Genomic DNA, 26,712 nt, shown 5'->3' on the forward strand with positions numbered 1-26,712 from the left:
AATTAAAATGTTTCTCATAGCAAAAGACAAAACTTTAACATCCCAAACTCACGGTAAATAGACACCATTAGCTGTGATTGTTCAGTATGCGCACAGTATGGACGGATCAGATATGTGGAGGATGGTATTGACAGGGAAACACACACACACTCCTCACCCTGGGGGAGCTGCCAGAAGGGCAGAAGGGCACACACTTGGGGGGTAAACAAAGCCACCACAAGTAGGACAGTCCCCGATGTACGTGTGTGTGTGCGTGTCTGTGCGTGTGTGTGTGTGTGTGTGTGTGTGTGTGTGTGTGGCACAGAGTGGAGACTGACAGGGAGGCAACATGAGAGGGACAAGCCTTTTAACATCTGGCTAAGCACTGACAGGAAGACACACACACCACACACACACACACACACGGGCGGGCAGGCGAGTCCCAGTCCTAATTATTAGAACACTCTTACTTAACTTAACCCTGCCACTAGACCGTGACAGGCAGAGATGGAGGTGGTGGGGAGGGAGGGGAGAGGAGGGAGTGGGGGGGGGGGGGTATTTTTTTGAGGACAAGGAGAAGGATGAGTGTCTCTGTCTCCTTGGCTGCTTGTTTAACCCCTTATGTGCCACAGCAGAATGAGAAACGCAAGGAAATGATCGGAGAGAGAAAAAAAAACAAACAACATCAAAAAAACATCTGGATGCTTGATTGACAGGTGGGTCTGTGCAGGAGTCGCCGCGGTATAATGACGGCATCGAACCAAAGACGGAGGCGAAACTCCAAAACAAAAATCCCCCTCGTCATCCATCAACATCAGAATCAGTCTCATCCATCTTTCCCTTTGTGAGAACTCTATTTTTTCCTCCCCAGTTTATTTTCTCTGCTGCGACTTTCATTTATTTCTCTTTCTCTTTAGCGTTCCACAGTTTGTTGCTACTCTGAGACCCTGAGAGAAACAACACACATGACATTTGCTCGGTGCACAGGGGAAGAAAAAAAAAGAAAAGATAAAGATAAACAAAGAAAGGAGGCAACACCAAAAAAAGAACAGAAGAAAAGCGGAGGAGGTCTCTCGCTGTGTGTTTTAACAGCTGTGGCTGATGCACTCGGTTAAACATTAAAACTGGTATACGTTGATGGGAATAAGTTGCAGTCAAAGGAGGCACGTTGTGTCTGTGCATCAGTGTTATTTAACTGAAACCCCCTCCTGCAGCACGGCCGGTCACTGTGGATATTATTACCATCTACCTGTCTGAAGAATTCCTCTGCTTTTTATTTCAGTCAGGCAGATGGGATCTGCATTTCAGCTCAACATCTCACCGTCCTCCCTCTTTCCTTCCCACATCGCTTTTTTTCCCTTATTGCTTTTATCCTTTCTTTTATCTCACCCCCCCTTCCTCATACGTTCCTTCCCCTCGCTCCAAGCTTAAAGAATTTGTGTTTTCTTTCTTTTGCTGCCAAAGATTCCTGCTTCTTTCTTTCAATTGTACATTTGTCTTCTAAATTACTTTTTTGCCTATTTTTTTTTTTTTTTTGCATTTACTGTAATTGTGATTGTAAAAATGAAAAAGAAAGAAAGAAAGAAAGAAAGAAAGAAAGAAAGAAAGAAGCTGGGTTAGGTATTCAGGGTCAGGTTCAGTGTAAATCTCTCAGCCTTGTAAATCGGAGAGCACAGAGAATGTAAACAAACTTACTACAGAATGTACACAGACTACAGCTGTCACACTCTCATATGGGGAGATGCACATACACACACATGGAGAGGAGTTGGGGGGGTGCAAAGGAGGGAGGGATGGAAAAATGATGGAGAGATGGCACACACACACACACACACACACACACACACACACACACACACACACACACACACACACACACACACACACACACACACACACACACACACGCGCACACACAAACCTCCACATCGACACGTCGTGCAAAAACATCAAATCCCCTCTGCAAACAAACAAAAGTGCACGACGAGGGGCGGATTGTTTCACTTGTCAACATTCCCATTAATTCCAATCACACATCCCATAATTCCATTCTCTCTTTTACTGTAAAAAAAAAAAAAAAACCTTTTGTATCCCTTCACTCTCCTGCTAAAACCTCACAGTGTGAATACTGTAAACGGTAATAGCTTTTACAATAATATGACATGCATAGTCCTCTTAAGGCATGATGGGGCCTTTATGCTCAGGTTTAGCGGCTGACAGGTTAGCGGGTTTAGTTAACAGCCGACGTGCCTGCCGGCGCGGTGCGGGGATTTGGGAGGGCTTAGCGCAGAGTAGGCCACTGTTGCCTGGAGAGGCACGCCGTTAGCTCCACAGAGCGCCGTGCAGGGAAGTTAGGGTTGTAGGGTTTTTCAAGTTGTTTAATATCCTTTTTTTTTTTTTTTTTTTTCAAGCAAAGACGCAAGGATCACCTTCACACGTGGGATTAACCTGTGTGACAGGTGATTGGATTGTGATCAGATAACGGATGAATGCAAGACGGATGTAAAAGCAGTAAGTGTTGAGGATCTGCATCACATTTAAGATCTGGTCACTTCAATTCATCTGCTGTGAAGTTTACATTGTACTTTTTATTTTTAACTATCAACATAAACAACAATATACGTCTATTATTCCCTACACCGTACAGTCGTTGAACACAAAACCACACTTGATACTCATCTTGTCATTTTATTTACATTCGCTCTGCGGTATTAATTTAACCGTCTGCTGCTAGCTGCTCATTCACACTACTGGCGGCTACGTTGTTAGTCTTTAATGTTGTTGTTGTTGTTGTTGTGTTATGCTGATTGTATGGGGGGGGGTTCCTGTACTTTGGGAGAAGCCAAAGACAAATTTCCACTGAGGTGCACAATAAAGTCAATCAATCAATCAATAATTGGATCAATCAATCAACTGAATGGGGATTAGATGATAAAATTAGCATTTCACAGATCCATTTGAATTGGTTTGTGTCCATAGTGATGACACTGTGATTTATAAATGTATATATTTAGAAGACACAGTGGATTCAACTGACTCGCCAAATCAGATTTTGCAAGTCTTTAGATGGTCATCGTCCATGGAGAGCTGAAACACAGAGATACTGTATCCGCACACGGTATCAATATTCACATGATCAGGATGTGATCGGAAAAAAGTAAAAAGAAGATGAAATCTAGCCGTTATTGCCTCAAAGTCGCTCAAAATAGAGTTCACTCACTCATAAAGACCATTAAATGCTGTTGAGAGCCAGAAAAATTAGTTTGTCAAAACTCCACAAGAGGTTGGAGACGACTGAACAGAATTGTTACAACGGCGACCGACGATCAAACACTCGTCCACACGACTGGGATTGTTGAGATGTTCACGAAATAAGGAAAAAGCCAAAGGAACCGTCTCCTGTCCTGCTCTGAAATCTAAATGATCATCAGTCGTGTGTAATTACTTTAGTGAGGCGTTATCAGCGTTTTAATGACAGTGGTAGATCGTGTCCATGTAAAATAATATCTACACAGATAAGATACATATTTACTGACACACAAGTGGTTCAAAGTTCACTCTAAAATCTACACTGTCATGCTGCTGTGAACGCACCCTAAAGCCATGTAGCCTGTAGTGGGAGAGGTTCTGGAAAACCTTTGAGATTTAATCTACAAGTTGTAATTATTTGTTTGTTTGTTTTTTTTACGTTTCTATAAAAGAATCTGTGATGACACTGTGTGATCCCGAGCATTATAAACCTCTTCTCACCGCGGGGCTGTGGAGACGCTGCTACTGTAAAGTGTGAAGCAGCACACGGAGGCTTGCTAGTTAGCTAATGTGTGTGTGAAGCAGCGAGAAGCAGCGAGAGCACTGTGTCCTCATGGGATTGTACCAAAGTGTTGTTTGTTCTTTACGCCTCCACTGGACAGCCAAACCCAGTGAAGGAGAACCCATAATTCTTTTCTGTAAGCAGTGCCTCTGCACATCCAATTGCATTAGAAGCCTATGGTGGAGGTGGAGGCTACTTGTGCCAAGATTTAACCTGATTAGATACAGATTCAGCCGTTCCAAAAGACAGCACAGGAGCCCTGCACCCATCTCCCTTTCTATTTCTGGCTTCAGTCTTAGTGCTCATGAATGTGCAGTGATAAGGTGGCACATATGGCACTGACATACTCAACACTCGCGCTACCACGAGGTACTTTACCAATATCTGACACAAGAAGTGAAAACGCACATGAGACAGAACTGGATATTCAGTAAAATCATCTAATTTCTCTAAAATCGCTTTATTCCATATTTCTGTCTCTCGTGTCTTTGTTCTCGTCTCATCTCCTCTCTCACTTTATGTGCTCTTTGATATCTCTCTCCTCTTTTCTTATTCCCCCACAGCCAGCCGCCGGGTGTCATTTTCCCAATTTCATCCTTCTCTTTCTCACCCTCTCTGTCTCTCCTGCGGTGGTCTTTTTATCGGATCAGTCTCAGGTCGTCGCCTCTGTCTCTCATATGTTCCATCAAGGATGCATCCCTCAAACACACACACATACACACACACACACACACACACACACACACACACACACACACACACACCACACACACACACACACACACACACACACACACACAAGCTGAAAGATGAAGGAGGATGGAAAGAAGGAAGAGTGAAGTAAAGACAAAAAAAAAAAAAAGGAGGGATATGATAAACTTAAAAGAGGAGAGAGTGAATCGTTATAAAAATACAGAAAGAGAAAGACAGCACGAGCACGTCTCTATGTCTGTGTTTCCTAATTTGTCACCGAGATCCGATGCAGCTTGTTGACATGTGTAGGAGATGTCGGTGCTCATGCTGAGAGCTGTTTGTGTGTCTGGAAGAGTGTTTGTGCAGGCTTGTGTGTTTGTGTGTTGGAGCTCTTACAACTCCTCTCCCACCTCCCTTTTAATACACACACACAACACACACACACACACACACACACACACACACACACACACACACACACAGTCTGCCAAGGTTTTGGGTATGTGGGTAAATCTTTTGGCAACGGGGCTGCCAGCGTAGAGCTATGATGAATGCTGATGGCAAAGAGCATGGCCGGTCTCTGAACCAGTCATTCATACACACACACACACACACACACACACACAAATACTAATCAGATTCCCAGTGCGTGAGGGCCAAATGGCATCCTTCAACTGGTGAATGTTAATGTGACCGGCGGAGCTTGTGGACTTGTGAAACAAGGATAGGGGGAGCCAGGAGAGATGATGACAAGAGAACATAGATGGGATTGTTTATCGGCGTGTGTTGTGCTAGTGTGTGAAAATGTGCAGTCTTTTAGTTTTACCTTGGTTTTTATTTGCTAGAATTAGATTTGACGTTTTGTTTTTATGCGTCTTGCTGCATGTGTCTTGTTCGCAGGTTTAATAATCAAGAGCTGTCTGTGCATTAGTCCTAAAACATGGTGGTTGTACAAGTTGTTATTTCAGTTTTGCTAAAATGTAAAATAAGTATTGGAGGTGTAACATTGTGAAGATCCTGCACACAAGACTGGATACAAGACTGTTATATTACAACTTGTGCTTTTAGCGGTGTGTCTAATTTATATCAGAGATTTTGGACATTTGGACAAGGGATATTACCTCCCCAAAATATGCAAAATAACATCTCATTTTCATAATATCACAAGCATGTTGAGGCTGATTTGTGTTTGCACTGGAAGAGAGGATGTGTAAATGTATTTATTGGCGTGAGCACATTATGCAATGAGGTCCAGTAATTTGAATTATTTGTATTAAGGTCTACGACAAGGAGAACAGCTTCAGTGCTCCTCGTCAGAGACTTTCCAAGTCTAGACTCTAGCAGAGGGACAATCCGGTGTCTCACCATCTGTGTGAATAGTTCAGTGTGGTTGGAGTTTTGTGGTTGTAGTATAATAATAAATTGCTACTTACAGCGCTCAATGCGGTCCTCAGGGCTGGAGGAAGTCTCTCGATCAGACAGGAGGCCCGACACGGCAAAGATCTTTTTCCCGCTGTCCTCCACGGCTTTCAGGGCGCTGCTGGGTGAGCCTCCGGGAGGGATCTGAGAACCTCCAAAGTCATACTCTTTCCCCTCTGCATCAGAGTACCGCAGGTGGGGAGAAGCCTCTGCATCCAGGCAGCCTTTGAGGCGCTTGGCTGGGGTGAAAGCAGACTGATACCCACCTGGCGCCCCGTCCCGATCTTCCGGAGGCGAGGCGAAAGGCCTGAAGGCACCAACGCCGCTGTGATTCAGCATGCTGATTGGCGAGCAGTCCAGGTTAGGTGGGGCAAACTGATGATGGAGGTGGAGGAGGGACGGAGGGAAGTCCCTGTTGGGGAATCCAGGCGGGACTGCGCCTTGGCGGTGGTACATTGATGCAAAAGTGTACGAACCATTGTTAAATGGCAAGTGGACGTCTTTCTCAACAGAAACTGGGACGCCAAACGGGCGCGGCTGCTGGCAGGGAATGGAGGCATCGCGGGACGCCTCGGCGGTAGAGGCCAGGACCATCAGGGCTGGGGAGGCCAGGGGGTTGGGGAGGTAGGAGGAGCTCTCCATTTTGAAGGCTGCCCTGTGGAGGTCCATGTCTGGACGGAAGGAGGTCGCAAGGATTTTAGGAGGAAGAGGAGGAAATGATTCCTCCCCAGTTAGTTTGGAGACAATTTCCAAGACCCTTGGAAAGGGTCTGAGGAGGTGAGGGAATCTGGTTTGGAGAGTTAGAGAAACAAGTTTGGTTTTTGGAGGAAGGGGCTCAGAAAAGAGCCGTTCGTGGGAAACAAGTGTATTCTTGAAGAAATGAATTAATGTCCGCCAAAGTTCAGGTTTCAGGTTCAGGTTCAGCTTCAGTTCATTTCTCTTCAGTGGAACTAAAGAGAGTTGATCTGTCTCCAGTCAAATTCACTTGACCTCAGTTCACTTCAGATCATTCCATGCCAGGTAAGTGCCACTGGGTTTGTCCAGTCCTGTACAGACTTCACAGTTTGAAACAGGTTCTTATTAATAAATACGACGATTTTTCAAGATGTAGTTTTGCCTCCTGGGTACAAAGCGGTAAAAGCCTCCCGTTGGGAGAGTTTGTTGGAGGTGTTGTGGAAGCCAAAGGGTCCTGGGATGGTGGGCATCAAAGCTGGTTCCTCATCTTCACGTGGTGTCCACACTGAGGGGATACAAAGCACAAGCATTAGATTTCAATTCAGTTTCAGAGCTCTATGACTTAGATTAGGATTCTTGGGTAGCTCTACATTAACAAGGTCTTACAAGAGCAAAGTAACCTCTCAACCGAACGCTCCGCTTAATCCCATTTAGACTTGAAATGTGATGTAATTACAGATCATATATTTAGTAGACAACACCTGCACTTTGATAAATACTCTGTTCAGAGATCCCTTGTGGCCTTTGCCATTTTAAACAGCCCTGAGTCCTAGTTTAACCTATAAAAGTGCTTAAAATCAGCTCTTTTGCTTTTTAATATTCATAACACCAATTCACATTTCTCTTCGACCTCCTCGTCCTGTTTTAATGAGAGGTATTTTCACAGAGAGGAGACATGTCTTGTCCTCGATCTGTATGTAGCGGAAAGGAGGGGGAGCTGAGTGGAAAATTTTTAATAAAGGCGCCGCTGGAAGCCAAGACTTGAAGTCAAAGGCCTTTGGGGACACAGTGTTCTTAGGCGGACACTGTTGTTGAAGCTACGAATTCAAAAACTCTTGGGAAAAAGTGTCACTGTTGATCAAATCCTGTAAATCCCTGTCCTTTGACAAAAAGCCAAGAACTATTTCCAAACCCCAAAACTTCTCCCACTTTCCCCTCCCCTTTCTCTTCTGCTCTCTTAAAAAAAAAAAAAAAAAAAAACTTCTCCAAACTGTTTCCACATCACATCTTTCCATTTCGATCTCCACAACCCTCCACGTCTCATCTCTTTCCAAATGTCCCCTCCTTGTCCTCCACCCTCCTAATCTGTCCATCTCCTCCTCCTCCTCCTCCTCCTCTTCCTCTTCTCTCCATCCTCATCTCCTCGTCTGATCTTCCTAGCGCTATCTCTCTTCCCTCCCTCCCTCCATCTCAGATCTCGGTCTAAGCGGCTTATTCCTACCATCTCCCAGGATCTTATTGGACCAGAACCACTTGTCTTAAGATAAGGACACACACACACATCCACACTTCACCCACAACCACACATCTGATAAGAGGCTATGTGGCTCAATGTTCAGCTCGACACCCGACTCGCTGGGGCGAACACTCTCCACACTCTTTGCAGGCTATGCTACCCTCTCCCCCTATCTCTCTATCTAACCACTTTTAATTCCCCCAATTTTACTATCTGTCCTTCCTTTCTCTTCACATCTCCCCTGTCAATCTCTTCTCCTCTCATCCCTCCATCTCTCCCTCCCTTCGCCGTCGCTGCCTCCCTTCTTCTCCCTCGGGTGATTCAGTTGGGTGATATCATATCAGACCTCTCCATCTGCCATCCACGAGCCAGAGGAAATCTGACTGAGTGAATAAATTAGCCGTACTTGACCCCGCGACCCCCCAGCATCCGTAGCAACAGACTAGAATCTTCCCTCCTGGGGATTAGATCGGAGCGTGCGATTGGTCGGTCTGAGGAACGCGGAGAGGCAGCCGATGAAACGACAAAATAACATTTCGGAGATTCTTATCCCCAAAGGGCAATTTGAAGGTGGCTGGGCTTGTTAAGCAGCCAATATGCTAAGATTTAGGGAAGGTAAAGATGTGCTTGTAGTACATCAGGGATTGTGGGATTTTCAGGATAAGAAAAAAATCACACAAATGACGAAATGCAAATAGGTTATCAAGGGTAATTTAACCCGATTTTTTTTTCCCCCTATCTGATCAAATTTACATGCTACGAGATAAAGCAATATTCTCACTTTTATTATCATAAAAGTGGCTTGAAAAGGTCAAACATGAAGTCATGTGCGCACACACACACATTTCATAAACACACAACAAACACAAACTCACACAGTATCAAGTAGCAGCCTTGGCCCGCTCTAGACGAGCTTCAAAGCTGCGTTGACTACCAGCCAACATCAAAGGAGAAACTCCCTGGGAAATGAAAGGAGAAAATCTTTTATAGCTATCAGCTGTCCACAACACTCATTCAAATCAATTTCCAAACCTGATCTCGGCTTTGGCACGCTCCTCCACCTCCCACACAAAGACGCACACGCGCACACACACACACACACACACACACACACACACACACACACACACACACACACACACACACACACACCAACAACTGCCAAGAGAGAGGAGAGGGGACAGAGACAGAGGGAGAGAGATGGGGAGATGTGAGATGTTTTACATTACCGCAAATGTACAGTAGGCTAGTGTGGAGTGTTGAGAACGGCTTACGCTAACACGCCTCTGGTCTGGACAGATGCCACAGAGTCACATTACACGCCTCCTCCTCCTCCTCCTCCTCTTCTTCCACCACCTCCTCTTTTCACCCTCTCCTCTCCACCTATGACAATCCATCCTGGAAATAGCACCTTGAAAATGTAGCCGTGACAAAACTCTTTTCTTTTCTGTCTGTCTGTCTGTCTCCCCTCCCTCTCTCTGTCTATCAGTTTACTCTCTCTCCTCCTCCTCTTCCTCGCTCTGTCTTTCTCACTTTTCTCGCCCAGTGTCCTCTCTCTCTCTCTCTCTCTCTCTCTCTCTCTGTTCGCGCTGTAGATCAGATCACACTTTCTCCTGTGTAACCTCTAAAGTAGGAGTGTGTCGGAGGTGTTGATAGGGAGGTAATACACTGATAAGTACCGGGATATTTCAATTTTATTATCATTACCCAGCAGGCCGAGGGGCGGTGAGTGAAGGGCCGCCAACATGAAGCAGCCAATCCAATAAGAGGACGGTGGGTATTCCGGTGAGAGGAGAGGAGAGGAGAGGAGAGGAGAGGAGAGGAGAGGAAAGGAGAGGAGAGGAGATGAGAGGAGAGGTGAGGAGAGGAGAGGAAAGGAGAGGAGAGGAGAGGAGAGGAAAGGAAAGGAGAGGAGAGGAGAGGAGAGGAGAGGAGAGGAGAGGAGAGGAGAGGAGAGGAGAGGAGAAAGGAGAGGAGGGGAAACAAATGCAAGAAAACAGGGAGAGGAAAGGAGACAAGGAAAGGAGAGGAGACAAGGAAAGGAGAGGAGAGGGAGGAAAGAAATGCAAGAAAACAGGGAGAGGAGAGGAAACAAGGAAAGGAGAGGAGACAAGGAAAGAAAAGGGAGAAAACAAGAACTTCCTTGTTCTCTTGTGTGTTCTCCATTAATCACATTAAAAACAGTTTGTGTCAGAGAGTAATTTATAATACATCCAAACTAGGCTTGTAATATCACACTAATAGAGGTGTCACAAAGTTGCTAAAAGTCTGTGATGTTTTCCAACACTCATGATGAGATGACACACACCTATGCATATCATCAATACACGAAGTGCAATTACCGCTAGCGCACACACACACACACCACACACACACACATAGGTAACGTCAGTCGGTGCCACTTACAATCCCATTTGCCACTTAGGGATACCACCCACACATTGTCTGACGCCGGGTATATGCATTTTATAATAGAAAATGTCACGGGGGAACATTTACCACGCTGTCATAATTTGATTACAGTGTGCAAGAATGATACAGCTGTCAGTGCGATATTAAACACAAACAGCGAGGAGGGCTTTTCACGTCAAATATGCACTTTAAGTGACAATGTTGTAGCAGTCGGTGAAATTGCAGTGTCAACAACAATGTGCTTTAACATCATTCTGAGGGGAAATTTCACTCAGGGAATATGAGCTACTGAGAGGAAGAGGAGGAGGTGGGGGCGGGTGGGGGGGTGTAGTGTAGTGAGCAGGAGCAGTCACAGACTCCATGTGAAGTAATTGGTAACTATGGTCACAAACGTTATTATTGTTATTTAAGTATAATGATAGAATATTATTTTCTCTTTGGGATGCTCCATAGGCAAAATATTAGGTGGTTGGAGTCATTTGGAAACATCACTTTACACCTGCAATAGCAACAATAATGATGGCTTTTCAAAATAAGGTTGTTAAATAGAATAAAATGTCTTTGTCTTCCAGATGTTAAAAGCTTTTTTTTTTTGTTTGTTTGTGTTTTTTTTTATTTTTTTTTATCAAGAGTTGGAGAGAAGAAACACGAGCAGCTCTGAGTGTCAGGATCAGAAGAAGTGGAAGGGAAAATGGGATCCAAATAACTACACTGCACTGACAAAGAGCACCCGTCTCATCGAAGCCTTCCTTTTTGTTGACTGGTCGGAATAAATATTTTTCTTGCATGGCTGGTTTGAGTGTGTAACCGACGCTTTTGCTGTTCCAACGTGTCACCGAAAACTTGTCAGATCGAGTTTTCCAGTTGTGTCTGCTGAGTTTTGGAGAGGAACGAAGAGGAATCCAATTTTTTTTTTTTTTTGTTATAAAAATGTCTTGTCGTCTGTGACTGGTGTGTGTGTGTGTGTGTGTGGTGTGTGTGTGTGTGTGTGTGTGTGGAGACTGTCGGGAAGCAAAGCAGCTGCAGTTTTTTTTTTCTTTCTTTCTTTTTCTAATGGAGACAGAGAGAAATGCAGTCAGAACCGCAGGCCTGTCTGAATGTGTGTGTACGTGTGTCTGTGTGTACGTGTGTGTGTGTGTGTTTGTGTGTGTCTGAGTGAGCGCACACTTCCCGGTTCATGGGTATATTTAGAGATTGTTGACAAGCGTGAAAGTGCCACTTTTACATTTTATTACAAGACATGCCAAGCTGTGTCATTCAACTCATATCTCTGCTGAACACACACACACACACACACACACACACACACACACACACACGAACGCTGATACATACCACATCATCTATATATAGACAATTTAGATTTACACCTCACATCATATTCTGATGCCCCATAAAACTTCTAAACTGACTAAAAGTGCATGTAAAATCGTCTAAACACAAGCTTTCATTATTGAATCTGGTATTTAACAAGGAGCGATCTCAAGTATGTGGCATGAGAGAGAAAACAAAACTCTCCGGAGAACAAAATGTTCATGTCAAAAAAGGCCTGAAACTCCAGTTAAAATTTACAGCCTCTAACATCTGCCCTCAGCCTCCACATCCACACACACACACACACACACTGTACCTCTGTACCCTGAACACCTCCGCACGTCTGATTTCAGGTTAATTCCAGCCCTTTACATTTTAAACACTGTAAATATCAACCAAATAAATTTTTTTTTAAATGACCAACTATTAAAAATATCAACCTTTTGGGATCAACACAGCAAGTTTGGAGCAAGATAATAAATATCACTGAAAAAATCTTGAATTCCATTTTTATTACTTAATAAAAAACATTCTTAATCTTAACAGCAGCCATTTCCCTAACACATAATCCTCAAACTGTCCTAACATGCTAAGTTTAGTGACAATGGATCGTTTTTCTTAAGAGTCTAAAAGATGGAAGAATTGTCTCTAACTACAGAAGAGCATTAAAACTTTCAGTCTCTCTGAAAATCTGAAAGTGCAAACATGGAGATATGTGGTTTTCACATGATCACAGTGCATGTGTGCATGACACAAGTCGAGGTTTATTGTTTTCTTCAATTGTTTCAGCCAAAAAACTCAATTTTTTCAGACGCTGCAGAGTAGAACCAGACAGATGTGAAAACACACTTCCCTCGCCAAAAGACAAAAGACAACAGTGCTATTTAAAACCCTGCTGTCAGATATTAAACATTTGCCGTCACGACACACACCTACAAAGTAAACTGTGTCTGTACAGAGTGTGTGTGTGTGTGTGTGTTTGTCTCTTGTTTAGCATAAAAAGCATGCAGACAGGTCCACTCTGTATTCCAGACAGACTGCAGTGTTTGTGCTTGTGCATGCGTAGGTGTGTGTGCATCTGTGTGTGCGTGTGCATGTTTGTCTGCGTGTGTTTGCTGATGTCCGAAGCAACAGTCGATACTATTGAAATCTACTCATTCATGTCTGGCCATGAGGCAAAAGCTCAAATGTCCTTGTGAATAAGAATCACACCCATTTATCTCCCCTCCCCCCCTCCCCCCTCTCTCTCTCCCTCATATGATTTGTCCTTGTCTTTCTTTTCAGATTTAAAACTTTTGTTTCCAAACATCTTTCAAATATCCCATCTTATGTTTCTCTCTTGCTTTCCTCCCTGTCTTCTTCTGTGGTATGAAATCAGTAACCAGGTTACTCACTTCAGTCAACAGCTGCTGCAGTTAACAGGAGATATATGCACGACCAGGGGAAGAAGAAAAAAAAAAAACATATTACAGTAAGATTTAATAATAGACAGACACACACATCATCCTGAGGTGGATAATGACACTTGTGCAATATTCAGCAACAAAATCAATAAGGATTGGACAAGCTTGTGCGAGTGAAAATGATGCAAGCTTTCTGCAGCAGTCAACTAACAACGAATATGTTTTGTGGAAGGTGCTACTTAGTGAGGAACACTTCAACTAATATGTGTTTTTGAAGGCAGAAAAAAAAGAAGAGGGACAATTTTTATATATAATTTAATTTTTATATATAATATATATATATATATATGTATATATAAATTTTCTTTCATGCAATACTCCTCTTAAAAAAAAAAAAGAGGATTTACTTCTCAAATAATCCTTTGTGATTTCGGAGACAGAGCCATGGCCAGCAGACAGAAATCATTCTGGACGTCGGCCCTGACCTGTGGCAGGGATTTCTATTCGTGGAGGCCCCGTTCAGTGGGGCCAGCTAATTCCTGGTACCGGACAAAGCTAAATGGGAAAAGCACACCATTCCTCAGCTCATAGATTACCATCCCCAAAGTGTATTTTTGGATCACTGGTAAACCAAATCTCAGCATCTTTTTTTTTTTCTTCTTCCTTTTTGCTTCCGTGCAATGATGTTAAATACACTTCTGCTCTACATGTCTGGCTGCTGTCAGGTGCAGCAGTACTGGCCCGTGTTCTGGGAAGGCCTGAACTGGTGAGTATAATAATTAATAGTCATGGAAACAGGAAAATCTCGGCTTGAAATTCCTCCTCAGTTGCTTCATATCTAACAATCACAAACATACCCTCCCTTTCCATTTGAAATGAAACATCTTTCTGTGCTTGATCTGCGTTGCAGTTGATACGGAGCTGCGATGGTGATCTTAACAGAAGCCTCATATTTACCTGTTTCTGTTCAAGTCATAAGACTTTGAACTTCTGATGTGCGCGCTCACAAAAAAGCCTGACAGACGTCACCAGTGTCTCGTCGCTGACCGACAGGTGACGGAGCCTGTTTGCTGTCCTGCAGGAGTGTGAGTGAGGGAGTGAGTGAGGGAGCGAGGGAGTGTGTGGCACAGCTCATGACTGCTATGACTCTTTATTGCTGTGCTGTGCTGTGCTGTGCTGTGCTGTGCTGTGCTGTGCTGTGCTGTGCTGTGCTGTGCCGGCGTGTACAACAGCAGCCACTAATCTAGCTGGCTGGCAGGCAGACAGGCTGGCTGGCTGACCGATTTGTACTACAGGCTGCATGCAAGTGCAAGCCAATTAGTTTGAGTTTAACAAGGGAAAACTGTTGCCAGGTACACTACTTTTGCTGTAATAATCCTCTGTTGTGCAGTTAATAATCATAATATGAACAAAGGGAAACTTCTTTGACGCCTGTGGGGAAAAGTAATGTTCTGCTCCATGCAGAGGTCAAAGGTCAGAGTCAGATAGAGAGCAGCAGAAGCTTTCTGACATGAGAGGCTTCAACCAACAACCAAATCTGTGACTTATCACCAGGCTGCTGAGCAGAGCAGGGTGAATATCAAAGTCCCTGTGTGAGGACATGCACGCAGATGCATGTGTGTTCCTGCAGGTGTGTGTGTGTGTGTGTGTGTGTGTGTGTGTGTGTGTTCATGCCCCGGTTGGTCAGGCCAGCCTGCCTGTATCAGTCTCGTCTCCTGCCTGGCTGCACAGAGAGAAATGATAAGTAGGCTACACAAATACTGCCTGTCTGCAATCGATGGACGCAAATGCACCAACAGTGTCTTCTGGGGGAGGTGTGTGTGTGTGTGATGGTGTGAGGGAGGGGAGGGAGTGAGGAGGGTGTGGGGGGGGGGGGGGTGAATATTAGCTTATTTTCCAAGCAGGGAGCTTGTGTGATGCGGCTCATGGTGTAATTGACGAATGGGGGGGGGGGGGGGGGGGAACCTGAGAGAGATATGATGTGGCGGTGGGGTGGGGGGGGGGGACAAAGGTGGGGGGGGGGGTTGGAGGTTGATACACACAGAGAGAAAGAGACACAGAGCAATATGGAGAATAGAAAGTATCTGACATCCGACACAACTTCTCACCCCTCCCTCCCTCCTCCTCCCCATTAGTCTAATTCTTTGACTTTCTCTTGTTGCCCAGTGATATTTCCCCCTGTAACGGCATTACCCATGGCTGCCTGCTCCAATGCAATCAGACCATTAAACACAGCGCTGCATCCCCCTCCATGGAGTGATTTCCTTCCAATAGAAAATGACTGGACGTGAGCTACTCCCCTTTCCTGTCATCAATAAACGGAATAATTGGCTCTGCATGCAGGTTTGCAGTGAGAGGATAAACTGCAGGTTCACAGCACAATTCCTTTTTTTTTGGCTCAGTTTCTTAGAAATAATTGAATTAACATGAAGCCAAGCATTTCTGAGCATTTGTTGCATTTCTATATATTTTTTTAATATGACAATATTCTTAATTTGATGTGATGGTTCTTCTATAGCCAGTAAAATATACTGGAAAATCCTTCTCGGTCTCAGTTATTAGAAAACAAAAGCTTAAATTGTCTATTTGCCTAAAACACACAATTATGATAAAACGCCCTGTAAATATAACAAATAAAAGTGATGGCGTGTCAAATAAAAAAAGTTTTCATCCAAGTTCAATCACGGAATATTAGACAAATCAATCAAAATCACCCGAAAACACAATCTGCGTTACGGACAGGCTGCAATTTCCAGTGAGGAGAAACATTCGGTGGCTTTGATGAGCGAGACAGACCAACAATATCCATCCATTAAATGACCGCATCCGGCTCCCCGCGCTTAATCATGGTGATTATGACGGAGATAACAACACAACAATAACACCAAGTTTTAGGATGCAGGACGCGCAGGACGAGCGCGCGCTCTCTCTCCCTCTGTCTCTCCAAGGGGGGACGGGGGGACGGGGGGGGGGGGGGGGGGGGGCTCTGCTGTCTGCGTGTTCAAACACTTGTTATTTGCCGGCGACGCGCTTATTTCAATTACAGTCTGCATGTCAAATTAGCTCCCGTGCGCGGTGTTTATTAGCACAACAAAATAATAAAACACACTCACTGAGGAGGAGGAGGAACGCGGGAGGAAAGGAGGGGGGGTGGGGGGGGGCTTGAGGGAGGGAGGGATGGAGGTGGGGGGGTGTGAAGGAGTGGAGAAGGAGTCGGTTCTGCTTTTAATAAAGAATGAGGAATTAGTGCATATTGATAGGACTTAATAGACCGAGGGGGGTCATCAAACTAGTCGCGACTGAGCCTGAGCGATCCACGGTTAATTTACTATCAGTGTCATGTTATGGGGAGGGAGGGGGGAGGAGGAGTAAGGGGGTGTTAATGCGCGTGTCATAACGTATTAATATTCCCCAAATGTGAGAAATATCCTTTACATTTATATATTTGTAGGCCTGAATAAATATGAACTCAGAGGGAATTTGAGAAAAAAAAAAAAAAGAAGCAATTCCTGATCAGTCTCCTCTTCTCCCTCAGAGAGTTGGCGGTAAATAAAAACAAAGTGAGCAGCAGAAGAACATTCATACATTCCGCCAAAAGAAAAGAAAAAATTAAAATTAATTTTACCTTTAGTTCACTAATAAAAAAACATTTCCCACTGATTTTTGAAGCCGCTCCGTGATCATCTCCGACGCGATACACACCGGTCATAATTAAGCCGAGGGGAGGATTTATTATTATTATCAGTATTATATTCATATTATTATTGTTATTATTATTATTTCGGACGTGGCGCTTCTTCGGGATCTAAATTAAAATAAACTTGTGTCCCTGCGGCCATCGATCCAGGACAGAGGTGTGAAATGGACATTAATTTTAGTTCACTTCTCGCTGAGCAAAAGGAGGGAGATCAATGGAGAGCAATAACAGCTGACTGCTGAGAGAGAGAGAGAGAGAGAGAGAAGGGGGGAGGGAGTGGGTGAGGAATCGAAAACGCTGACAAATAAATCATCTTTTGCTACTTTTTCCTACAACCTCGACACTTTTTTTCCTCCTCTTTGCGCCTGCAGACTGCTCCTCTGGGAGGAGAGGAGGAAGAGGAGATGATGAAGCCTAAATGAATAAATAAAGACGGCAGATATTTTCTGACTTTACATTAAAAAAAATCCAAAATATTACATTGAGTTTGGTTGAGAAAACAACTGTGGAGAATTCATTGTGACTACAATCAAAAGACGTGCGTCCTGTTTCTGTCAGAAATAATTTAATTCATATTTTAGGATTAAAATGAGCATAAAACCCAGAATTCACAGCAAACAGAGCGTCTGTATTAACGCGTCGTTTGACGTAAAAAGTTACAATTAAAAACACAAAAGAAGTTACGATCACCTTCACATTAAATGATGATATTATGAATATCAGGCCTTTGGAGCGCGTTCAAATGTGGAGTAGAGTTTAATTCAGCTGCCACAGGAATCAGCGGCGGCCTGTAAATCATCAGCTCTGGAAACTGAGATTATAGATGATAATAAAATGATTCAAAAACTGACAAGACGCTTCATCACTGTGGGTGACAGCGTGTCACAGTGAAGACGAACAAACACGTTTCATTTGACCAAAAATTCAGCTTTGGTTTTTCTCAATTAAAAACGAAAATGTAATTTTAAGAAACGCAGGATTGTTTTAATTATCGTTTAAATACGTAAAACATTTAATGTAACAAATGTGAGTGAAATCAGTCTGATAATTGGCCCTGAACGTCTCATTAACATGTCATTAAAAATAGAAGAATTCAGCTGTGATTTTATAAAAGCAGCTGCCTGTGTGTGTAAACATCAACTGTGAAATATATATGAAATAAAGCTTCAGATTTAAGAATAAAATTATTAATTAACAGGAATCCATTTATTGATGTAGAGGATGAATGAGCTCTGTGCTGTAGTTTTTAATGTAGAGATGTCATGTCTCATACACAGGCCTAGTGATAATTAATAGAAAAAAGATAAAATAAAACTATAGGCTACAGTTCCTTCGTTTTGTTTAATTTGCAGTAAATCGTTTTAATTAGAAAGATGTTACAGAATGAAAACTTCTCCCGCACCGAAAACAGCCTCCACTAGAAAAGCCCCATGTCTCTGTGTGATTCCATCTGAATAAAGATGTGTCTGTAACTCCTCTCCTCCTTCCTCATCCTCCACTTTTGTAAGATAATTATTGTTCACTAACGTGTTTGGTTGGAGAATAAAAACGGCTCAGCTGCTCGTTAGAAGTGAAGGGCTGGTTGATCTGACAATCAATACAATCAATTTGAAAGGATCCATCTTCGCGTCACGACCACTGGATCTGAACCAGAGTTTCTGATTTTTCTTTTATTTTCTTGTTGTTTTTTTTAGGAACTATAATTCAATCATCGCCGCGCGGTGAGTTCAATGACCCGCCTCGGGCGCACCTTTGCTCCAAAAGTGCGTTTTTACGCGCTATTTATTGCTGGCGCTGAGAGGACTTTTCAGCTTGGAAATTACTACTAATGGCTCTGCTGCATTTTTCCCACACTACTAATTTTATTATTCCCTCTTCTGAGTGTTGCGGCTTTTGTGCGGCAGTGCGAGCTGATCCGGGCGCGTGCGCGACCGCTCACTTGTTTGCATGGACGAAGTCGGTCTGTTCATAAAAAAGTGCATGGATGTGATTAAGACGAGGCGCGCACACAAGGACAGAAATAAAGGACTCAAGATCACAAGCTAGTGAAATATTCCTGCGAGTAAAAGATCAGAGAAACTGACAGAAGAAATAAAAAGATTCAATATTTTTTATGGTCTGGGCCCGGTGCTCTGAAGGCGAACTTTAACTTTTAAAATATAGATAAATACATAAAATAAAATAAAAACAAATAAGACGTCGCTTTCTGAGCTTCAGTATACGGAATATGAGGAGGGACAAAAGAAAAAAAAAAGAAAACAAAGAAAAAAAAAAAAAAGTCAAACTCTCACAAAGGCGGAGGAGCTGTTTTGCCCAAATGCTGAAAAAAATGAACCTGGGTTCTGTTAAAAGCAAGAACCGTTTCTTCCTAATGAGACGAGGCAGTGAGCCAAAAATATAAATGAAAACTGAATGTTGTATTCCATAATACCGATGCAGCAGTAGCGGGACCTGGCGCTTGGGGGACGCCGACTTGAGCTCACTGTGCTCGGCCATGAAGCTGGAAGGCCCCGGGGACTTCCTCTGGCTGGGCGCTGCTTATTTAGGGGGAGGATGTAAATTATAGTGGCTCCCTAGTTAACAGGTGTTTCCCAACTGTGTTTAGTCCAATGTGTGTGTGTGTGTGTGTGTGTGTGCGCATTTGTGTGTGTGTGCACATGCACGCGCATTTTACACAGCAAGTCTCCTTTTTGAATTCAAGCCTCTGAGAGAAACTGAGAATAATTTGTTGCGCATTTGAAAGGACACACACGCTGATGGGGGGGGGGGGGGGTTCCTCTATTTTTCTTTCTCTTTTCTTCTTCTTCATGTTTTTGATAATTTTGTTTTTATTTTAACTGCCACAGACACATTTGGTTGAATGAAAATTAAATAAAAAGCTCAAAGATTAAAATGCAAATTCGTTTACTAAGATTAATAGTCCCTTTGGTGCAGGAATCCTTGTGTGTGTTGGGTGATGCGTTAAAATCAGCCTCATCAGCGGCTGTACTAGACCCAAACTAACGGGGCCAATGTGCTGCAGTTAAAGCCACATGTCCTCATCATTATGAGCGCTTTAGTGCTCCACAGCAACCGTAACTTTCACTGAAAACCAACCATACAACTATTCAGTGAGCTGTAACTCCACTGTCTCCAACTCCAGTAATAATTTTTAACTTTAAACAAATATATTCACAGCAGGCCTGAGGACTGAAGCTCATTAGACTGTTGAGGGTTTGCTGTGTGATGATGGGAAGGAAGGAGCTCTGCAGGAATAATAAAGACTGGATTTTCTAAACAGAACTTCACTGTATTTTTAAAAATGTTTTAACTAGGTTTTTTTTTTTTAGAATAATTCCAGGGTGTAAGCATAAATTCTAAAAAGGCAAAACCCTCCTTCCTGAAAAGCTGTGGCGAAATCAGCATTAACAGTGATGAAAAGTTGGAATACTGGCTGCAGTGTGTGGCTGTGCAGCACATTTCAAACCCGCGGATCTGAGCTGGCGGTAATGTATGCGTAATGTCACTGACACACGCACTAAACTCAGCAATTCAAGTGTTTTCAAGAAGCCACTTTCTTGTTTTGGGAAACTCGCATGTGCGCGCTCACCCACAGAGACGTGTGGCCCACAGATATAAACGCACACGCACTCACGCATACACGCGTAAAAGTCCGTGTCCAAACGGACACAGACCGTGACTTTTTTTTTTTTTCTTGTTGTTGTTTTTTTCCAATTTTCTTTTTTTCCACGCGTGGAAAACACAGCTGCGCGCAGCCACCAGAAGCCCGAAGCGCACAATCCCCGTGAAAGTTTAGTGAATCGAGCAGAAAGCCGCTTCCAACACAGAGAGAGGACGGCGGAACGCGATGGGAAAAGGCGTGGAGGCGTAAAGTGTATAAGCTTCAAACCCAACAACAACAACAACATAAAGACAGTCAGTGACTCACCTCGCCGTGGCAGAATCCGCTTCTTCTACACACGACTCCTCGGTTTCCGGCTTCTTTCTTTTTTTTTTTTTTTATCCTCACAACAAACCGAAAAGTTTTCTGCGGAGTGGGAATATCAGCAGCACTGGCCCGTCTGGCTCTCGCGCAGCAGCACCGGAGATAACGGGAGGCGCTTTGGGGAGGCAAAAGTAGTTAACACCTCCCTGTTAGGTTACCAAAGCGCAGCCAGAGAGGAGGACTGAGAGAGAGAGAGAGAGAGAGAGAGGGAGAAAGAGGGAGAGAGAGAGAGAGAGAGAGAGAGAGAGCGAGGGAGAGAAAGAGACGCTGACTTTCCACAGACACGGTGTAAAGTGGCTATCAATAGCGCAATCGCGCGTGCAGCCCCTCCGCTGGAAACACCGAGAGGGACGATCAAGTGAGAGGACAGAGGAGTGAAGCGGCTGGAGGAGCGCAGGATCGCAGAGACGGTGGCAGGCAGTGGTGGCGGCGGCGGCGGTGTGAGGGGAGGAGGAGGAGGAGGAGGTGGGGTGGCGGTGGTGGTGGGGTGGGGGGTCTTACAGTGCTCGAAAAGCGACGTGTGTGAGGCTGGAGCTGCTGGGCTGCGCGAGGCAGAGCGGGGAGTGTGGGGGTGGATGGGGAGGAGGTGGAGGGAGAAGGGGGGGGGGGGTGTCCAGGGTCCAGCTCGCTCCGAGGTGCAGTGCTGCCGCGCAGCGCTCGGGTCGCTCAATGACTGACTGACTGACTGACTGACACACACACACACACACACACACACACACACACACACACACACACACACACACACACACACACACACACACTCTCTCTCTCTCTCTTTTCTCTTCTTTTAAAACAACACACTTGTTATTAATCAGGACTTCTGTCTCACTCCCGTGTGGGCTGCTTCTCTGAGGCCACCACAGAGCTCTAAACCCGGGGACCGTTTGTCCCTTCAACAATCTGGATCATTCACTCCCCTCTCCTGTGAGATCACTGCTCGTGTCTTTCACTTGTGTCATTCTTTTTTTCTTTTTCTTTTTTCAGGATGAAATCAACACAGAAACAAGATTTCTGCCGTGACAGAGTCAGCTTCCCCAAAATCTAAATGAAGAGTCATTGAGAGAAAAATGAATGAATCGGAGGGTGAATTCACTTCTTGGATTTCTATCCGTGTGCGCGTCTTTCTGAACGCTCCAACCATCCCGCCACCCGCTCTGCCTCTCCCCTCTGTCTGCCGTTTCGTTCCCCGGGGTGATTTCCACTGCGCTTTGTGCGCAAAGTGAATGAATTATCCCCCTCCTCTCTCTCTCTCTCTCTCTCTCTGTCTCTGTCTCTCTCTCTCGGAGAGACTGCTGCTTGCCATAAAGCCAATGAAGTCCACCTCTTAACAAAAAGAGGTGGACTACCAGACACTCTTATAAAGTGCGCACTAGAGACTCAAGTTAGTGACACACAGGGAAGTTTACTGAACCCGGAGCTGTGTGGCAAAGTCCCGGCATCGATCCACCAAAACACGACAATTACAGATGAACTGAGAAGCCTATATATTTACGGCAGAAGTGATCATTATTACAGGATATTTAATTGTGTTAAATTCACCAAACTATCCCGATGAGGAAACATTTGATTATGTTTTATTTATGGTTTAATTTTTTCCCTCTTCATCCAAATTAAATTTTGGACTCTCCTCCATAACCAGCGACAAACACTGACAGACACTTATATACACATATTATTTTGGACTTAAATTATCTGATCATTGTCCACAAACTGTCAGAGTTCAATTATGAAAGACAGCTGATTTGAGTGTTTAGTTATTCCTCCAACAATTAGTCCAGGATATTAGAAAATGGAATCTTTCTGTGGCTGAAATTTTATAAAAAAGGCTTAATAATTTGAGCATTAGTGAAAATAAATTGTGTGTGGGTTTGTGTGTGTGTGTGTGCGTGTGTCTTTTAGGGATGAGTGTGTGTGTGTGTGTGTGTGTGTGTGTGTGTGTGTGTGAGACAGGGTGAAAGTGAGAGAGAGAGAGACATGCATAAGCGTGTCCTCTGTCTTCCTCTCCACTACACCCCCCTGCTGGTCACATGTGGAACTGATCCACAGTCCTAACAGCATTACACTTTTTATTTATTTCTGTTGTGAAGTCACTTTGGTTCAGTAACTATAAGCAACTAATCAGTTCTATGCTGGCACAGTGTGGCGCCAATGAGGCAGACACTGATTAAGAAATTGCCTCTTTGTGTTATAAGAAAATAACTGTAGGTGACCACAGCACCGACAGCAAGAACTGTGAGGGGAAAAAACTAGAGAGTGTGTGGGATAAAAATATCCATCCACTAGCAGTTTACTGTGATTGCACACAATGTGTTTAGGGGGAAAAAAACATTTAATTTTTGGATTCAACTACTGTGCTAAACCTGGGTCACTGAAAGAAAAGAATGGATTATTTTTATATGGAAAGAAAAAGGGGAGATTCCTGACGTACAGACGTGATATAATAAACAAAAGAAACATGAAAATAGAAGGCTAAAACAGACGCCGCAAAAGTCTAGATGAGATGCCTGCGCTGAAATTATTCTGTGAAGGTAAACGGAGAATTTAAAAATATTCACTTACTCCATACATTTACTTTCAAGACATCAAACTCTGATCCAGGCTCCGACCGCCCGATCTCACACAAGTTTAACCCGACGGAAGCTGGTGGAATAAACTCTCCTTTACCTTCAGATTGCTTCCAGCTCTGATGGTCTTCACCAACATTAACAATTAAGAGCCAATAATGCTGATTCCATCTCCTTCAGTTTATCACACAGCACCTACAGGCACATGTAGTCCTAAACAGGCTGCGAGAGTTTTCTAATGGAGCTAACACTTTGATCTGGTTTCACACTATAATACACCAATGTTTTAGGTAACAATGGCGTGGGAAAAGTGAAGAGGGTTGTGTGTGTGTGTGTGTGTGTGTGTGTGTGTGTGTGCTGGGTGGTCTCCATACACATGAGGGGCAGTAGCAGCAGTAGCAGTGCCATTAGTGGTGTGTTGTCTTGCTAATAGGCTCAGTTTGGAGTCAATGGGCTGACTGGGGAAGAGGACCATCCATGTATTAGATCCCTCTCCATTCAAAGTCTAATGCCACCCTTTAGTCCCACCCCCCTGATGTTTTTAAATGCTGCCTCTGTGTGTATTGACTAGGAAGCACTTTGATAGCACCTGTTTCACTGCTGAGGCCACTGCACTGCCCCCCCCCCCCAAAAAAAAAAAACCTCCAGAGCAAAGACAGTTCCCATGCAGACACTGTACCAGAGGTGGAGAGGATGTCCGAATGAGTTTAAAGGAGGGTCACAAATGGATTATTATCAAGGTCAGATTCACATAACTGTCTTGTTTTCTTCCTGTAGCTGTGCAAATAGTTTTGGTTTTGCTTCCTTAGGTTTCTGCCTTCGAGCATAAAGTCATTGCTTCACACCATCGTGCAGGCGAAAAGGAATGGGATTTGGTTTGTTGTGCTCACAGCACTGAAACAATATATTTCAAAAGTTCAACAGAACCCAACTCTTTCTACAATCAGTGTCTCTGAATACGCTACACACCTGGCAGTGAACGCTTCTTTCTACCAATGAAACTGCAGATGTTCTGTGGAGTATCCAGAGTAATCTTTAGCACCCTTTTTCATTTGAATTGCTGAAGGCTTTGAATGTCCAGAAAACGGCTCAGCAACAAAAACCTGACATCATCCAGCAAGCTGCTGCAAAATGTGAACTCTGTATTTCTACTGTTTAACTCACAATCGTTGCAACAAAAGATAAAAAAATGTGCCACAGTGACAACAACTTTCCAGAGCTGCAAAATCCTGTCAGAGTATAACAAACTGCTACGTAGTGTTTTGGTGTAAGATAAGCTTTCAAACTCATCAATCAGACACTCAAACTGGACTTCCTGGATTATATTTCATGTCCCACTGATACCTATTACATCACACCCTCACCACTGCAGCTAGCTGCGTTGCTTTAGCACAGAGCTGCTTCCCCTCTGAACTCCTGGTACATGAGAAAACAGAAGCAGAGCTTCGTTTCCCTGGTACATCTCTTTATAGACACTTGCACCAACGTTCTCCACAATTCAAACAAGAGTTTAAAAAGCCTTCATTTGTCCACAGAAACTCAGACAGAGGCTGAACAGATTATATTAGCATGTTGGCTGTGTTTTAAATGTTCCATATTTTTCACTTTTATGGTGTTATATTTTATTTGACGTTGTGATATCCATGAGAAGATGTAAAAGAACCAAAACCCATCTTAGTGTAGTTTTACATCTCCTCTCTCAGGCTTCTCTCTGAAGCTCTAGTAACAACAGGTCAGTGAGCCAATCAGAAACGAGAAAACTCTGAGCATCTCTTCTGATTGGCTGACTGTTTTCTAAGTAATCAAATAAACATATTTCAGGTACAACAGTTTTCAGGTAAACACTCAGAGAAACCAAATCCAGCAAGGTTGGATGGTCAGCCCAGGTGGGCGGGGCTTGGGGCATTGGGGCAACTGCTTTGTGGTGACATCACAAAGTTACAGAAGTTCTGACAGCTTGTTTTAAGGCTCAGTTTCTGAATACAGGCCGTGTGCATTTCTCCGTGGACTGAGCGCTCTGATACCTTCACAGTATTAATATAGAACCTAGACCTGATCTAAAATCAAACAAAGACACAGAAATCTCACTTCATACAATATGGGACCTTTAAAAAATTCAGGGGGCTGTGTTGTGGGAGCCAGATGCAACCCAGGATTGTGTGGTTGCAAGTATTTGTTTGGCCAGTGCAGTGCTTTGCCAGAAGATGGTGCATTGCATTTCAGCAATTTTTATTTTGCTGAAGCCTTGCTGATCCAACACACCGACCCCATTCAAATAAATAAGGGGGATGCCAATTTTATCTACACAGTGCTATGGTCTGTCTGGACGCAGCTTTAGAATAGAATTAATAGAGAATTAATCTTATTTTTTGTTATTCAGAGAATTAATAAAGACATTAACATTGTAAGCACTTGTCTGTTCCCAAAAGGAAGACATACCTGGGGAAAGTATTTCCACTGCACAGCCAGCGCTCCTCATCGCCGACGCCATGACACACAACAAGTGTTCAACATTGCGTGTTAGCAGTTTAACATCAGGGCTTGTTCTCTTTTCAGCACATTTTGTAGCATCCGTCTGAACTGAGTCATGTCCTGGTGTTGTGAACCCCCTGACATCTCCTCTGGAATGACAGAGCGATAATGAAAAGCCAAGCTGACAGCGGAGGGCCGCGACCGCCCTCTCTCAGCCTGCTTTCACCTCTGCTTGGCCGGGTTTTTGTCCTTAAAATCGAATTCCACTTTTTAAAAAGTCTAAAATAGGAGGGCAGGACTGAGGGTGTGACGAGCTGTGGGTTTGTGTTTTGTTTGTGCTGCTTGTTGGCTCGGCCATTGGGTAATCTCTGTAGGAAAAAAAAAAAAAAGGTGCTGTAGTGAAGACATTTTCATTTTTTGTCCGAGCTGCTTTGTGTATTTACAGATAAAGATGAGGTTTCCTTGCAGTAAACCCTCGTCTATTTTATGGCTTGAACCCTTAATCCTTTGATATTTTAAAGCAGCTCATACTTGACCCTCCGCACCACGCAGTGACTTAAGCAATACCCTGTAAGGTCCTTTACACCACGTGGGACTTAATTCCTTAAACAAACCATGTTTGAGTGTGATTTACAGCTAATCTGGACAGGCGACGGTCATTTCTATCTTTCCTTTAATAATTTACGATTGGTGGAATTTATAGCAGCGGCTCCCCGGCCCTGCACGCCGCCAAATCCCTATGTCTGTAATATAATGAGATTTTAGCGCA

At 43.8% G+C, this 26,712-nt stretch overlaps 1 protein-coding gene across 7 annotated transcripts in view; it reads right to left on the bottom strand.

The window, feature by feature from the left end:
- Positions 1-21,313, bottom strand: part of rnf220a (ring finger protein 220a) — a 174,862-nt gene extending 153,549 nt beyond the window's left edge. For 2 of the 7 annotated variants that reach the window (XM_056390759.1, XM_056390761.1), the window contains exons 1-2: positions 20,848-21,308; positions 5,917-7,142 (exon numbers count right to left, since the gene is read on the bottom strand). In XM_056390759.1, the coding sequence (XP_056246734.1) occupies positions 5,917-6,571 (655 nt within the window). In that variant the 5' untranslated portion in view covers positions 6,572-7,142; positions 20,848-21,308. Of the gene's footprint in view, positions 1-5,916; positions 7,143-8,968; positions 9,053-20,847 lie in introns of all 7 variants that reach the window. The other 5 variants (XM_056390758.1, XM_056390760.1, XM_056390756.1 and 2 more) reach the window with 5 other exon arrangements.
- Positions 21,314-26,712: the final 5,399 nt, after the last annotated feature.

The sequence above is a fragment of the Seriola aureovittata genome, chromosome 12 (assembly GCF_021018895.1).
Source record: "Seriola aureovittata isolate HTS-2021-v1 ecotype China chromosome 12, ASM2101889v1, whole genome shotgun sequence".
NCBI classification, from domain to species: Eukaryota; Metazoa; Chordata; class Actinopteri; order Carangiformes; family Carangidae; genus Seriola; species Seriola aureovittata.